This window comes from Tripterygium wilfordii, chromosome 4 (assembly GCF_013401445.1).
Source record: "Tripterygium wilfordii isolate XIE 37 chromosome 4, ASM1340144v1, whole genome shotgun sequence".
NCBI lineage: Eukaryota > Viridiplantae > Streptophyta > Magnoliopsida > Celastrales > Celastraceae > Tripterygium > Tripterygium wilfordii.
This window is the reverse complement of record NC_052235.1, coordinates 3,044,389-3,056,940: the sequence shown is the minus strand read 5'-3', so window position 1 is coordinate 3,056,940 and position 12,552 is coordinate 3,044,389. Positions and strand designations below refer to the sequence as shown.

Here is a 12,552-nt window from a genome sequence, read left to right as displayed (position 1 = left end):
GTGAATGATTAAAGTATTATGCAATTCCTGTAATAGTAGAGCATAAAAACCATGAGTCATAGAAATGGTTGATGATGTAAAAATGTATCTAAATCGACAAGCATTCAATTTGTCTATGTTCTTGGAAAGATGATTGGGGGCAGACTTGTCTAAACTTCAAAGACTTCGGACCTGAAGTAGCAATCCAGATTTTTTATTTTCCTCAAAAAAATGCTTGCCTATAAATAAATAATGAAAAAATAAAAGACACAGCAAATTATCGACTTGCGTGAAAGGGGTAGAACTAGACGAGGCCAACGAGCTACAGAGGCGCTATTCAAACACATCAATCAATGGCGTCTCTAGCATCCATTCGACACCCGGGAAACTCCATTGTTATCTTTTTAGATTACAAATCTCGATCAACCAACTTCAAAAACACACCGTCCTCATCTCTTAACCCCAATGTATTCAAGTGTTCCTCCAACTACACAACCCCTCCCCGCAACCTAAACCTAAAGAAGGTTTATCGTCGTGCAGGCACGCCAACCCAAGCCGATAACACTAAGAATCCGTCTAGCCCCCATTACAAGACCCAACCAACTCTTCGCAAGCAAAGAAGAAACTCCTTAAATGAAGAGAAGGTTGAGAACATCGGTGGAAGAAACTCTTTAAATGAAGAGAAGGTTGAGAACATCAGTGGAAATGGAAATAACAGAGGTTTATCACCAAATTTTGATTTTGATTTGGTTAGCTTATGCAAGGAGGGTAAGGTTGCGGACGCAATAGATTATATGGGTCAAGGAGTAAGTGTTGATTATAATTCTTTTGTTGCGTTATTAGAATCATGTGCGGATTTGAAGTCTTTTGAGTTGGGTAAAAGGGTTCATGAATTATTGAGGCGGTCAGTTTTCGCTGGTGATACAGAATTGAACAATAAATTGATTGAGATGTACGGGAAATGTGGGAGTGCAAGAGATGCACGCCGTGTGTTCGACAAAATGCATGAGCCAAATAAGGGGTCGTGGCATTTGATGATGAAAGGGTATGCTGAGAATGGTCAGCCTAATAATGGATTGTTGTTGTTTGAGCAGATGAGAGAGACTGGGCTGCAGCCAGATGGGGAGACTTTCTTAGTGGTCTTGGCAGTTTGTGCTAGTGCACAAGCTGCAGAAGAAGGGTTGATACAGTTTGAATTGATGAAGTCCAAGTATGGGATTGCTCCAGGGATGGTACATTATTTAGGGGTGATTGACGTTCTTGGACAATCTGGTCACTTAAATGAAGCAGAGGAGTTTGTTGAGAGAATGCCATTTGAGCCCACATCTGAAGTTTGGGAATCTCTTAGAGATTATGCAAGAATTCATGGGGATATTGAACGTGAGGATCATTTTGAGGAGTTGTTAGTTTGTCTTGATCCCTCTAAAGCCGAAACTAGTAAAATTCCATTGCCTCCAAGGAAGAAGCATTCTGATACAAACATGCTTGAAGAGAAGAATAGGGTGAGCGAGTATCGGTGTACTGACCCTTACAAGGAAGAGGCTAATGGAAAGTTGAGAGGTTTGAATGGACAGCTGAAAGAAGCAGGTTATGTGCCAGATACACGATATGTGCTTCACGACATTGATGAGGAGGCTAAAGAAAGGGCACTATTATATCACAGTGAGCGTTTGGCAATTGCTTATGGTTTGATTAGTACTCCAGCAAGGACTACTCTTAGGATCATCAAGAATCTACGGATTTGCGGAGACTGTCACAACGCGATAAAGATCATGTCAAAGATTGTTGGGAGGGAGCTTATTGTTAGGGATAACAAGCGGTTTCATCATTTCAAGGATGGGAAATGCTCTTGTGGGGATTACTGGTGAAAATTTAACAGTTGAGGTTTTCATACTTCCAAATTGTTCCATAATTGTTCTACTAGATTTTATTCTTAATCTCTATCTGAAAGTACACCAAACTGTTTTTCTTAACTGAATCGTGGACAGACGAGAGATTTTCCTTTTGTACATTATTATGCATGTGTATTGATTTCCAATATTGAAATCTAAATTCAATAATAGATGGTTTGATCACTGATCTACTTGTGACATTTTTTCAAGATATTCGAAGCTTAGCCATTTCCCAGTCACAAGAAAAGTAGGAAAGCATTGGTGAGATGTTTGTTGCTATCTAATTGTTTGTTTCTAGTTCTTGAATTGTTCAGAGTCTTGTGAACAAATGCCAATGTAAAGCTTAAATGAAATTCTCTCAACATCCCAGCAATGTGATTTTATTTCTTTGCTTGAAGAGTAATGTAATTTCTTCATCCTATTGAATATATAAACAAGCAGAAATCTAAAACTTTAGATGGCTAGTCAAACATGCTTTTAATTCCAGAAAAAAGCTTTTCTGTGTTAACATTGGCATAGACATATTGCTCTCAGTCCCAGGAACCAGTTGTCCATCTCCTCTGGTATATTTGTTGCCATCACCATACAAAAGAGGTTATTTACAAACAGATGAAATCTTGAAAAAACCGTTCGCAACTGCAACGAAAATTTAGAATACTCAGTGAATTCTGTGCTGTCTATACTCTGTATTTACATGTCATCGTGTGTGGATACCTTCTTCTAAGGATACATTTATCTCTACAGGGAACCACAAGAAAATTAATGAAACCCAGAACCCCCTCCATACTTAAATAAATTTGTGAAACTAGACCTGTGCATGGTTTATTTGGAGGGGATTTAACCTACACAGGTGGATACAGCCTGTTTAATAATGTTGGACCTAATGATACAAATCAATGTGTATAACAGTCAGCGAGGGCGAACGAATGCTCCTGATGAATGTTGATGGAAATGTCACCTGAATTTGAAAGAATAGGGATTCTTTACTTTCAAGAATGAAGAGATGGCTGGCTATTTCTTTTGTTGGTTACCACTTCAATCACTGCTTCATCTCGTGACGGGACTCTCAAGAATAATTTCATATAGTCATACACTGTAAACCCGATTGCCACAGATGGTACAACCTAAAATACATACACCAACAACTTATAAGGTGAACAACAAGAAAGGAGCAAAAAGCAGGAAAGGGAAGAACGAGGAGGCAATTTCACCTTCAAGTAGTTTATGCTCAACCCAGAAAATAATTGCTTCCATCCTTGCCTTCGAGCAACCATAATGAGGGTGTCTAATGTTCCTTTCAACTCTGCACCGGTAGACGCAGAGAGCCGTTGAACCTGTTACAATGCTTTTCATTTATCACATGCAGTGGTTTCCCAAACAACCAATTAGCCCAAATCCTGTAAACTTGGAATAGAGAAGTAAATTACCTGCATCTGCCTCCTAACCACATCAAGAGGGTATGTGAAAGTCTGACCTAGTAAACCTGCCACTGATCCGCATACTAGTTTCACTGAAATATCTTTCTTGTGATCCTCAGATACATGACGTTTCATCTCCTCATAGAAGTAAAACTTTAAACCAGCATATGGAAAAATTCCATAAAGGGATGGAGCTGATATAATCATGTATTAACAGCAAAACCTCCATTAGAATATGAAAGTGTAGAAATGCACAATTACAGTAAAGCTCTGTACATAAGCAGGGTTGGAATGCATACCCACACCACGGTAAAGACCTCTAAGCCCAGACTCTTTGAAAGTTCTTGAGAAACAATCAACAATTCCTCTATAGACGTGTTCAGTTCCTACAACCCCTTTAATATTTATCTTTGCTGAATCAACAACCTGCAGAGCCAAGTGCAATTCCAAATGGTAAAAGGCAACTAACTCCTCAAACCAGTTTACTGGTCATGAGCATATCTCAATTCCTATTTGGTTTGGAAGATGAGAAAATAGAATTCCAGACGTTTTCGAGGCGGAAAGATGGTGGGAAAGGACTGGGATTCTGATTGGCAGCCCACACAAAGGCAGCTGTCAATTGCAAGGTAATGCTGTAATTCTGTCATGTTCAGCTTACCAGAAAAACTTTGCTTAAATAACCAGTCATTTTGGATAGTGTAAATTTGTTTGTTCGATCAATGTGCACGTGTCTTTCAGTTTGAGAGAGAGAGATTATATACCTGATAAGCCAATTTAGTTCGAACTAAGTCAAGAGGATACGTAAAAAGAACAGCTGTTCCTCCAGCAAATGATCCTGCCACTAGGTCAAGAACAGGGCCCCTTCCAACGTCAGGAAAAGTGAGGATAATCCATCTGCGGTACTGCTCGTAAGTCATATAATGCAGCGCTGCATAGGGAACAATTCGAGCAACACTAGCACCATTCCCTCTGCAGAGATATCGCACAAAAGTTTAATCAATCAGCGGAAAACAAATTAAACAACCTTCACTTAAATAGCATTTATTCAGGGATGTACCTATAGAAGCCCATGATGCCTTCTGTCTGTGAAATCTTTTTAATGGATCTAAGGAGCCCTATGCTTCGGAACTCGTCCTTTCTGGTCTGGAAAGACCAATTGGTAAGTTCCTCTAACATCATAAGAACTATATAATGATCTTTAAATTCGGTCCAGTAACAAAATTCATATATAATGGAAATTCAAGCCACATAGTACACTGAAACATCATGCCAAAGAGAGAATCAACGAAGAAATTTCTGATCAGACACCACAGACAAAATGCATATGCATTACATTTCCATCCCGGTTCTACACAAAGAATTAGACTTCCACATAATTTCTTCAACACATAGTAGCATTATTGGCTAACTTTATCAAAAGCCAAAAAGAGACTAGGGAAGCTATATGCACGAAATGAATATGAAGTTATGAACTGCAAAAACAGTAACAACTCGGAATGAGGTTATCGGACAGATCTCACTACGCTGGTTTCCTACTTACATTGACTTGTTGCATACACAGGTACATGTTACTCTCAAGAACTAGACTACTATAATTCTTCACATGCTGGAAGCAATAGGTTCGTTTTGAGATGACATATGCGAGCAAAACTGATACATGGTTGCCAACACCTGGGTTGCTCATTCTTATATTTTCCTTTTGAAGTATTTAAGCCACGATAGACCTTATAATTGATTCAATGAACTGAAGAAAGACTAAGTTGAAATTTAAAGAAATCAAAAGCCAGAAGGACATCTTCATTCAATAACTTGACCTCACATAATCTCCGTTCAAGTTATAGTGAGATCAACGACCCAGATCACAAAACTAGCTCTAAAATTAAAGAGTAAACAGAATCACAATCAAGAAAGCGACAGAGAACCACCCCCACCCTGGTGCAAGTAATATTTATTGCATCACACCCCCAACCCCCATCCAAGAAGCAAACACAACTAACAATTCCCAGTCAACAAAGTCAAGAGCCAGAATCAACAGTCAACCTAGAATTGTGCATAATCTTTACCTGAAACAAGATCTTTATCCGTTCAAGGGGCGCAACCACGGTCTTAGCAACGCCGCCGGCAACACCTCCGGCAACCAGTTCCTTCACAAACACAGGCATGGCGTCAATTACCCCATCCATTGAAAGACCCATTTCTCTTTCTTATCTGCTGTTCGCCATTGACACACACAAAAGAAAGAGAGAGTCGTAATCTAATCGTTCAAGGAACTGAAAAGAGTAATCGAAAGGTTTCTTTGCTGGCACAAAGGTCGTTGCTTTAAATATGTTTCGGAGAAAATTCTAATTCTTGCAAGTCCAAAAAGGCCACGCTTTTGTTTGATTCCTCCCTCTCCCTGTAAGAGAAGACCCAATTAAGATTTAAGAGAAGGGATATGATTGGTTCCGAGTGTTCCGACTACCAAAAATTATTTATTTTTCTAGCTTTTTGTGCTTTCATTTTCAGTGGCAGTCTGGTGGGGCTGAAAATTCTTTCTTGACGTCATTGAAGAGTTATGCAATCATAGCCGTCGATTTAAAGGATGTGATGTCATACATTTCTCAACTCACTTGGTAAATAGTTACATACCATAATACTGCTAGTCTACCAATCATCTTTCCCTAGTAATTTACATTGCAATTAAGGCATGTGATGTCAATATATTGTCATATGGTTTTATTTAAAATGGACTTAGTAAAGAACTTATGGTAATTTCACATTATCAGCCATAGTAATTACCGAAGCCCTGCTTATTGGAAAAGGAGAAGGCGGACAGAACAAGGTCCGTTTTGGGCAGTTGAGCATAGACAGAGCCATAGAGGAAAGAGCTACAATTGCGGGCTTAAATTGGGCCGAAGCAGGCATCCAAGGGCTTGGGCCGAAGCGGGCATCCAAGGACTTGGGCCGAGCTTCCGCCTAATAATTACAAGCAACCAAGATTAGTCTGCCATATGTGGGGGTCAAACGTGCATATTTAAGTCCAAAAGCATATCCAAAAACATGGGAATTAAATCTTTCAATCAATTGGGGTTTGGGGAGTTCCTCTCTCTCTATTATTGGTTGCTCGTCGTCATAAACAAATTTCAGTCCACTTCAGATTTTACAGGCAGCACAGCACACATATCCCTTATGACTGACTACAAATGAATGAATGCAAGTTTTCTCACCCCATATTCCCTTCTTCTATCTACAACCCCTCCACCCCCTTATCCTTCTAAACAAATCAAAAAGAACTCCCCAAAAAAATTGTAAGAACTCAAATCAAGTGAATCCTACCTCTTTCCCACTTATACTTGAATCTACACACGGGTCTTTATAGGTTTTAACTTCAACCCCATGCTTTCAGGAGATAGAAGCTCTGGCGAGATACAGGAAGGACTGAGCGGACTCCTTGGGCTGTCACTAAACTGGCACGGCCTATATAACCCATATCCCATGAAGAAGTACTCCATGGGTATCAACATCGCATGTGGCTGCTCTTCCGTTACCATCGATCCACAAGCTTGGACCTGCATGAACAATCATCTACCATTAGTACAAGCAGTTGTTTGAACAATGTGACCAGTTGGGAAGTTGACAATTTTCACAAGTCACACAATCATTGGTGTTTATCATTTATTTTAGATTCCTAGATGCTTCAACAAAATCGTACGAAATCCCTTCTGTTCTATCATTCTGTGGACTACATACCTCAACTAAGGCACAATATCTTCTATCCAATTTTGAGGTCATATGGAGAGCCTCTGAATGGAAAGGAGAGCTGTCCCCGACAAATATAAGAGTTCGACATCTGAGACTCTTCAACCCGTTGGAAATGTCCGGTCTCCTGCATATTGACATGGTAAACCTTAAACATCTAGAATTGAAATGTTTAAATTAATATGGATAATGAGAGCCTATCAAGTAAGTGTGAATAACCACCCTTAATACCTATTAATTGCCTGAAGAAAATGCAAAACGTTCATGCTTTTCCTCTCATCAAGCAACTGAAGAAAGAAAAAATTAAAGTCAGAAGAAATGAAAGATTAAAAGAGGAAGTAAGTTAAATAACAAGAGAAAAGCTGACGACACTGACTCTTCTGCATGCTTGTACTATATCAGATTCTGGAATTTCTGGACTACCACGAACTTCCTGGAACATTTTAAGATGATCTCAATATCTCATCACTCAAAACTACAACATAATGCACAACAAAATAAAATCACTGCAAAAAGGCAGCAAAGGCTTTAATACCTTACTGAAGTATCGCTGAAGCAAAAACTCCTGAAGCAAACCACACATTCCATAGAAATATAGCAAATTCGACATCACCTGCAAAAGACAAGTGATCTTCAACGAAAGTAAACACCAATGATGCTATGCACATATAACATAATGGTTAAGAAAATATACCTTGTTACAGAACCACTCAGACCATGAAGGTGCTTTACATACAGGGGATACAAGTATCAATCCAAGAACACGTTCCCTATATTTCATCTGCAGTGCAGGCCTCAGTCAGTAACCCAACAAAGAAGTCATTAGTAACATCTTAAACAAATCATTGGAGCCAAAAACGTACAGCAAATAACGTAAGGATGTAAGCACCAGCTGTCACTCCCATGCACATCACAGCATCAAGCCTGGACAAAGAAGTTATAATGTAATAAATACGCGAACAGAACATCATACAAGTGTCGGGCAAAAGGAACACAGCATAGCTGTTCCTTCTATTCCTTCCTTTGGTTAATGACAAACACACTAAGCAAATGATACCAACCACAAGAACAATACATAGTTTGCTTCTTGACAACATTTGACTCACCCAAAATAGTCGAGAACCTTAATGATCTGATCTGCTAAGTCATCAACAGAAGGCACAGGATCATTCAGACAAATTGAAGCAGCTCCCAACTGCAAGAACTCTTGTGAAAGTTCCAGAAAAGAAACTATGTGAATAAAGAGTCATCAATATGATGCAATCTAGCCCATACATTGCATGATTATCAAAATACGGCATTCCACGAAAATGCACTCAAGTCTAACAATTTACAAACCTCATGCCCAGGAGGACTGATATGGTATATGCAGAAGTTGTGAAGCAGGAAGGAAGCAGCTTCAGGACAGAAAAATAATCCTTGGAAACAAGACATATCTGATGAGAGAAGACACAAGAAAGTAAGAAGAATTTGTTAAGTGCAGATATAAGGGATAGAAAAAAGGATCGTATATAATTTTAATATTTCTAACAGTTTGTAATGCACCTAGAACCTTTGAGGAAGGCATGTGTAGAAAGTAGATAAAGGGGGGATGATCTTTCACAGATAAAACTTGCAAGCACACATGTAACAAAAGAACATTGCCCTTCATAATTAATTAACAAAAAAAAAAAACTCCATAATACATAAGGAGAAATCAAAACCAAAGGGCTTCGCATGCCTGTACTTACGATTTAAAGCTAAATCAGGATAAGTTATCAGAGCAGGCTTGTCTAGATCACCGCAAACTATAACAGACACAGAACCGCAGCCAGTTTGTACATGATGTTCCTGACAAAGTAAATGGAGAAGAAAAGAATCAGAACCAGATAATTCACCACATTATTGGTGAAAGTAAAAGATAAACAAGAAAGTAAACGGCACGGGAAGTTTTAAATTTCCAGTGCATAAATGACATTTCATTATTATTAAGCTGCTATACCACATAACATTTTGGAGCACTTAAATCTCCCTTCAACGACAAATGCCTTCAGTTATATGCAAATAGTATTTATTTTTGTTCTTTTTTTTTAATTACACCCTTTATAGAAAGAGAACTCCCAACGTTATAGTGATAAATTTATTCCCCAAAAAGAGCTCGCCATGTGCAGATATACCCCTTATGGGCAAACCAAACTAACTTGCCACATCATACTAATAAAACTTTGCAAAAAGGGAAGATAAAACAAATAAGTGGTTCCAGATGCCAATGATGTATTCTGAAAAAAGCAACATACAGTCTAAAAGGAAAGCATGGAATGTAATTTATCAAAAGAAGGGAGTGCTTTTCAACTGATTTTACGGCCATTAAAGAGGAAGTGATTGACAAGTAGAGATCTTAATTTCCTTTTAATAAATATAAATAAGACAAAGCAGGCCAGGGATGAGGGAACAACCAAGAGGAATTAAATTAATTCACCCAATATCGTTAACTTTTTGCCATAGAAAAAGGCACACAAGTAGGAAAGGATGTCGAGAAAGAAAGAAGTAACAGCTAATAAACCCAAAATATTTGTCAATTCTTAGTTGACATTGAACACCAAATCAACAATAAAATTTTCTGATTAATGATTTTACAATACTAAAAGTAAAAATCCCGAAAATTGAGGAAGAAAGGTTTAGAACAAGATTAATCAATTCGATTTGTGATTAAGAAAAACAAATTGCAAGAATAGCTTCAACAGCAAAGAGATTGTGTAGAACCGAAAGATCAGAGCAATAATTGTAAAAGCTTTCAACAAAAGATTCATAATTTGACAAATGAAGAGAACCGCTGGTTCTACATTACTAAAGGAAAAAGACGGATAGAGTAAGAACGAGCAGAGATCTGGAAGCCCTGTTTAGAGGATTTCGTTTGTTGCGGAATCAAATAAACCACAACAAAATTTAATTGTAGAAAAAATGATATCGAAAACAAAACTAAAACAACCAGAATACTGAAGCAGAAGAAAGAAAACGTTTGGCATTAAATTCTATTAAATTCCCAGCCCAATCGAGCAACGATAGTGGTTCAATCAGCAATGTTTGAACACAAGAGAAACAAAAACCATTCAATCGACCAAATGCAAATCCATTTATAATCAAAAACAACAAAAACATTTGACGGAACAAACAGAACAGCAGTTTCATCAAATTCATCAATCAAACACAAGAAGACCAAGAAGCAACGACAATACAATACGTATATTTGAACTAGAGTACAGTATATTTAAAACCTTTCCACCAAGGTAGATCGTCTCCATATCCACGGAAACAGAATCATCTGCCATGGCTGCGGTTCTTCGTCTTTCTCTTACTCTCGAGAACCCCTAAAGTATCTCCCGAATCTCTCCCTCCCTCCCTCCCTCACCTTCTCTCTCTCTCTCTCTTCCCCTCTCTCTCTCTGTCTCTAAATTCGCTTTCTCTCCAATGGCTTATATACCAAGCGATTCGATTCTTTCTCTCTTCTCCCCCTCTCTTTCCCTCTCTCGGTAACTGAAAGAATAAAAAATAAGACGCGATTAACCTCCACCGACGCTTTCGGCTTTTGTGACCACCTACTACCCAACAGACTAACCTACGACCCTGGTCAATTTTTAACCACGATCAAATCCCCGACCAGATAAACAAAACAAAATCAGCATACGGCACCGTTTTCGCAGAATTGGTAGAACCGTCTTTGTCAGAGTTTGCGAAATAAGAGGGGACGAATTTTTATAATTTGTATTGACTAAAAAAGGGGTAAGACCGTGAGAGAATGTATGTATGAGTGGGAGGCATGGCCCATTCATTCGTTCCTACGAGTGTATTTTGATGTGTACACGTTTCATTGGATACTCATTTTGCGGGGCCCAATGGAAATTTTTTATTTATTTACACTACTACTAATTCAAATGTTTTTTAAGGTTCATTTGACTCAAGTCTACGTCAATAATATAGTTATTGGCACGACAGTCGAATATGTGGTTCAAGTGTAATTTAAAAATAGCAAGTTCAATTTCTGAAATAATCTCTCCACGTGTTATCTGATTATAAGCCATTGAACTAACCTTATAAATGAAGGTTGTTTGTCGATATTTATTGTGTATTACGTATTTTATAAGGATTGCATGCACATCTTTTGGTTAGCTTTGATAGTCCGAAAGAGTTTACATAGCATACACTAATTAGGGTATGTTATTTTCCTATGTGTCTTTATGTTTGATGTTTTGTTTTCTACCAACCACACACACATTGTTGGTTTGCTTCCTTCATTGTTTACCAATTACTATCAATGAATAGGCCGTCTACATTTTTATTGAGGTCACTTTTCCCAGGCTTTTGGTATTCAAATTACTGTTTATTAAAAATAGACATTACTATAGTTTATAAATTAATTGAAACTAACATTAATTGTTTATACATGGTACGAGTTGCCCAACCACCAATCACATGGTTGCCACAAAAATGGGGAACTTCTGCGCTGGTGTGAGTAAATATTGCAGATCTCAGTGCATTGGATCTTTATACATTTCTTGCTTTCAAAATTCAAATTCCCTGCATTTATTTTCTCTTATTTAATTTACTTTTATGCAATTTAATGCATACCGTCTCTTCTATTGATTTCGTCGTCATCACACATGTGAACTTGTTCAGGTCTCTTGCTCGATGGCAGTTCCAGTTCGGCCGTTCATAGTTGGATTGTCAAAAGTTGATCAAGCTACCAAAGGCCCTTTACGGCCCATTTAATAATTGCAGGGGCAAAGCCCGTTTGTCAATCAGTGGAGTATGTTGGGCTGCTAATTGATGAATTTCTTAAATTTTATCTCAGGCCACGTTTGTGTGAGATTAAAAGTTTATATGGTGAAGAAAACTTAGATTATTTTGATTTTTGAGGGGTACTTAAAAAAATTTAAGATAACAATAAAGACAAAATTTTTGAGGGTCAGTCCACCATTGTCACTGTAGTATGGCTTCGCCCTTGACCGTCGGATTAAACTTCATACACGATTCAGTCGCAAGATTAATCATTTTGGCAGTGTGTTGTATTTTGACATACTATGGTGATATGAGATGAATTTCAAAATTATGGTGAGTTGTTCGCATAAAAAATATTTGACTCTTCATTAAAAAAATTATGGTGAAGTGAGGTGATGTGCAGTTTAGCATTTGAATGAATAAATTTATGGTAATGTGAGTTTGATTTTTAATGTTATTTTCTCCAACATCAGATGATTTTGATGTAAGTTATAAAATTCTTGTGAATATTTTCTCATTGATGTTAATTATTTTTGATGAATTTATTTTTATAAAAATATGAACTATTGTTGTTGTCAATGTCATTCATAATTCTTAAATAATTATAATTTGGAAAGTTACCAAAATATTATTCACAAATTTATAACAGTTAATTAATTTTTATATATTTTTTTGCGTACATTAATTTTTATAGTTAAGATAATAATAATATCAATAATTATAAGAATTTGATCACTAAAGCCCATGGAGTCCATTGGACTGAAGCACAA

At 37.5% G+C, this 12,552-nt stretch overlaps 3 protein-coding genes across 3 annotated transcripts; 1 reads left to right on the top strand and 2 right to left on the bottom strand.

Moving 5' to 3' along the window:
• Nucleotides 1–229: 229 nt before the first annotated feature.
• Nucleotides 230–2,056, top strand: LOC119996001 (pentatricopeptide repeat-containing protein At2g15690, mitochondrial-like). Its single transcript, XM_038842496.1, has one exon. The coding sequence runs from the start codon at nucleotides 333–335 to the stop codon at nucleotides 1,845–1,847; it is 1,515 nt and encodes a 504-aa protein (XP_038698424.1). The 5' UTR covers nucleotides 230–332; the 3' UTR covers nucleotides 1,848–2,056.
• A 425-nt stretch (nucleotides 2,057–2,481) lies between these two features.
• Nucleotides 2,482–5,703, bottom strand: LOC119996003 (mitochondrial carrier protein CoAc2). Its single transcript, XM_038842498.1, has 7 exons — nucleotides 5,353–5,703; nucleotides 4,347–4,432; nucleotides 4,051–4,258; nucleotides 3,589–3,715; nucleotides 3,299–3,483; nucleotides 3,083–3,205; nucleotides 2,482–2,995 (listed from the first exon to the last, which is right to left on the bottom strand). The coding sequence occupies exons 1-7, from the start codon at nucleotides 5,482–5,484 to the stop codon at nucleotides 2,861–2,863; spliced, it is 996 nt and encodes a 331-aa protein (XP_038698426.1). The 5' UTR covers nucleotides 5,485–5,703; the 3' UTR covers nucleotides 2,482–2,860.
• A 632-nt stretch (nucleotides 5,704–6,335) lies between these two features.
• Nucleotides 6,336–10,548, bottom strand: LOC119996002 (protein NDL1-like). The gene is made up of 11 exons (XM_038842497.1): nucleotides 10,282–10,548; nucleotides 8,758–8,857; nucleotides 8,366–8,463; nucleotides 8,134–8,222; nucleotides 7,891–7,951; nucleotides 7,722–7,808; nucleotides 7,563–7,640; nucleotides 7,404–7,460; nucleotides 7,259–7,314; nucleotides 7,019–7,154; nucleotides 6,336–6,837 (listed from the first exon to the last, which is right to left on the bottom strand). The coding sequence occupies exons 1-11, from the start codon at nucleotides 10,333–10,335 to the stop codon at nucleotides 6,628–6,630; spliced, it is 1,026 nt and encodes a 341-aa protein (XP_038698425.1). The 5' UTR covers nucleotides 10,336–10,548; the 3' UTR covers nucleotides 6,336–6,627.
• Nucleotides 10,549–12,552: the final 2,004 nt, after the last annotated feature.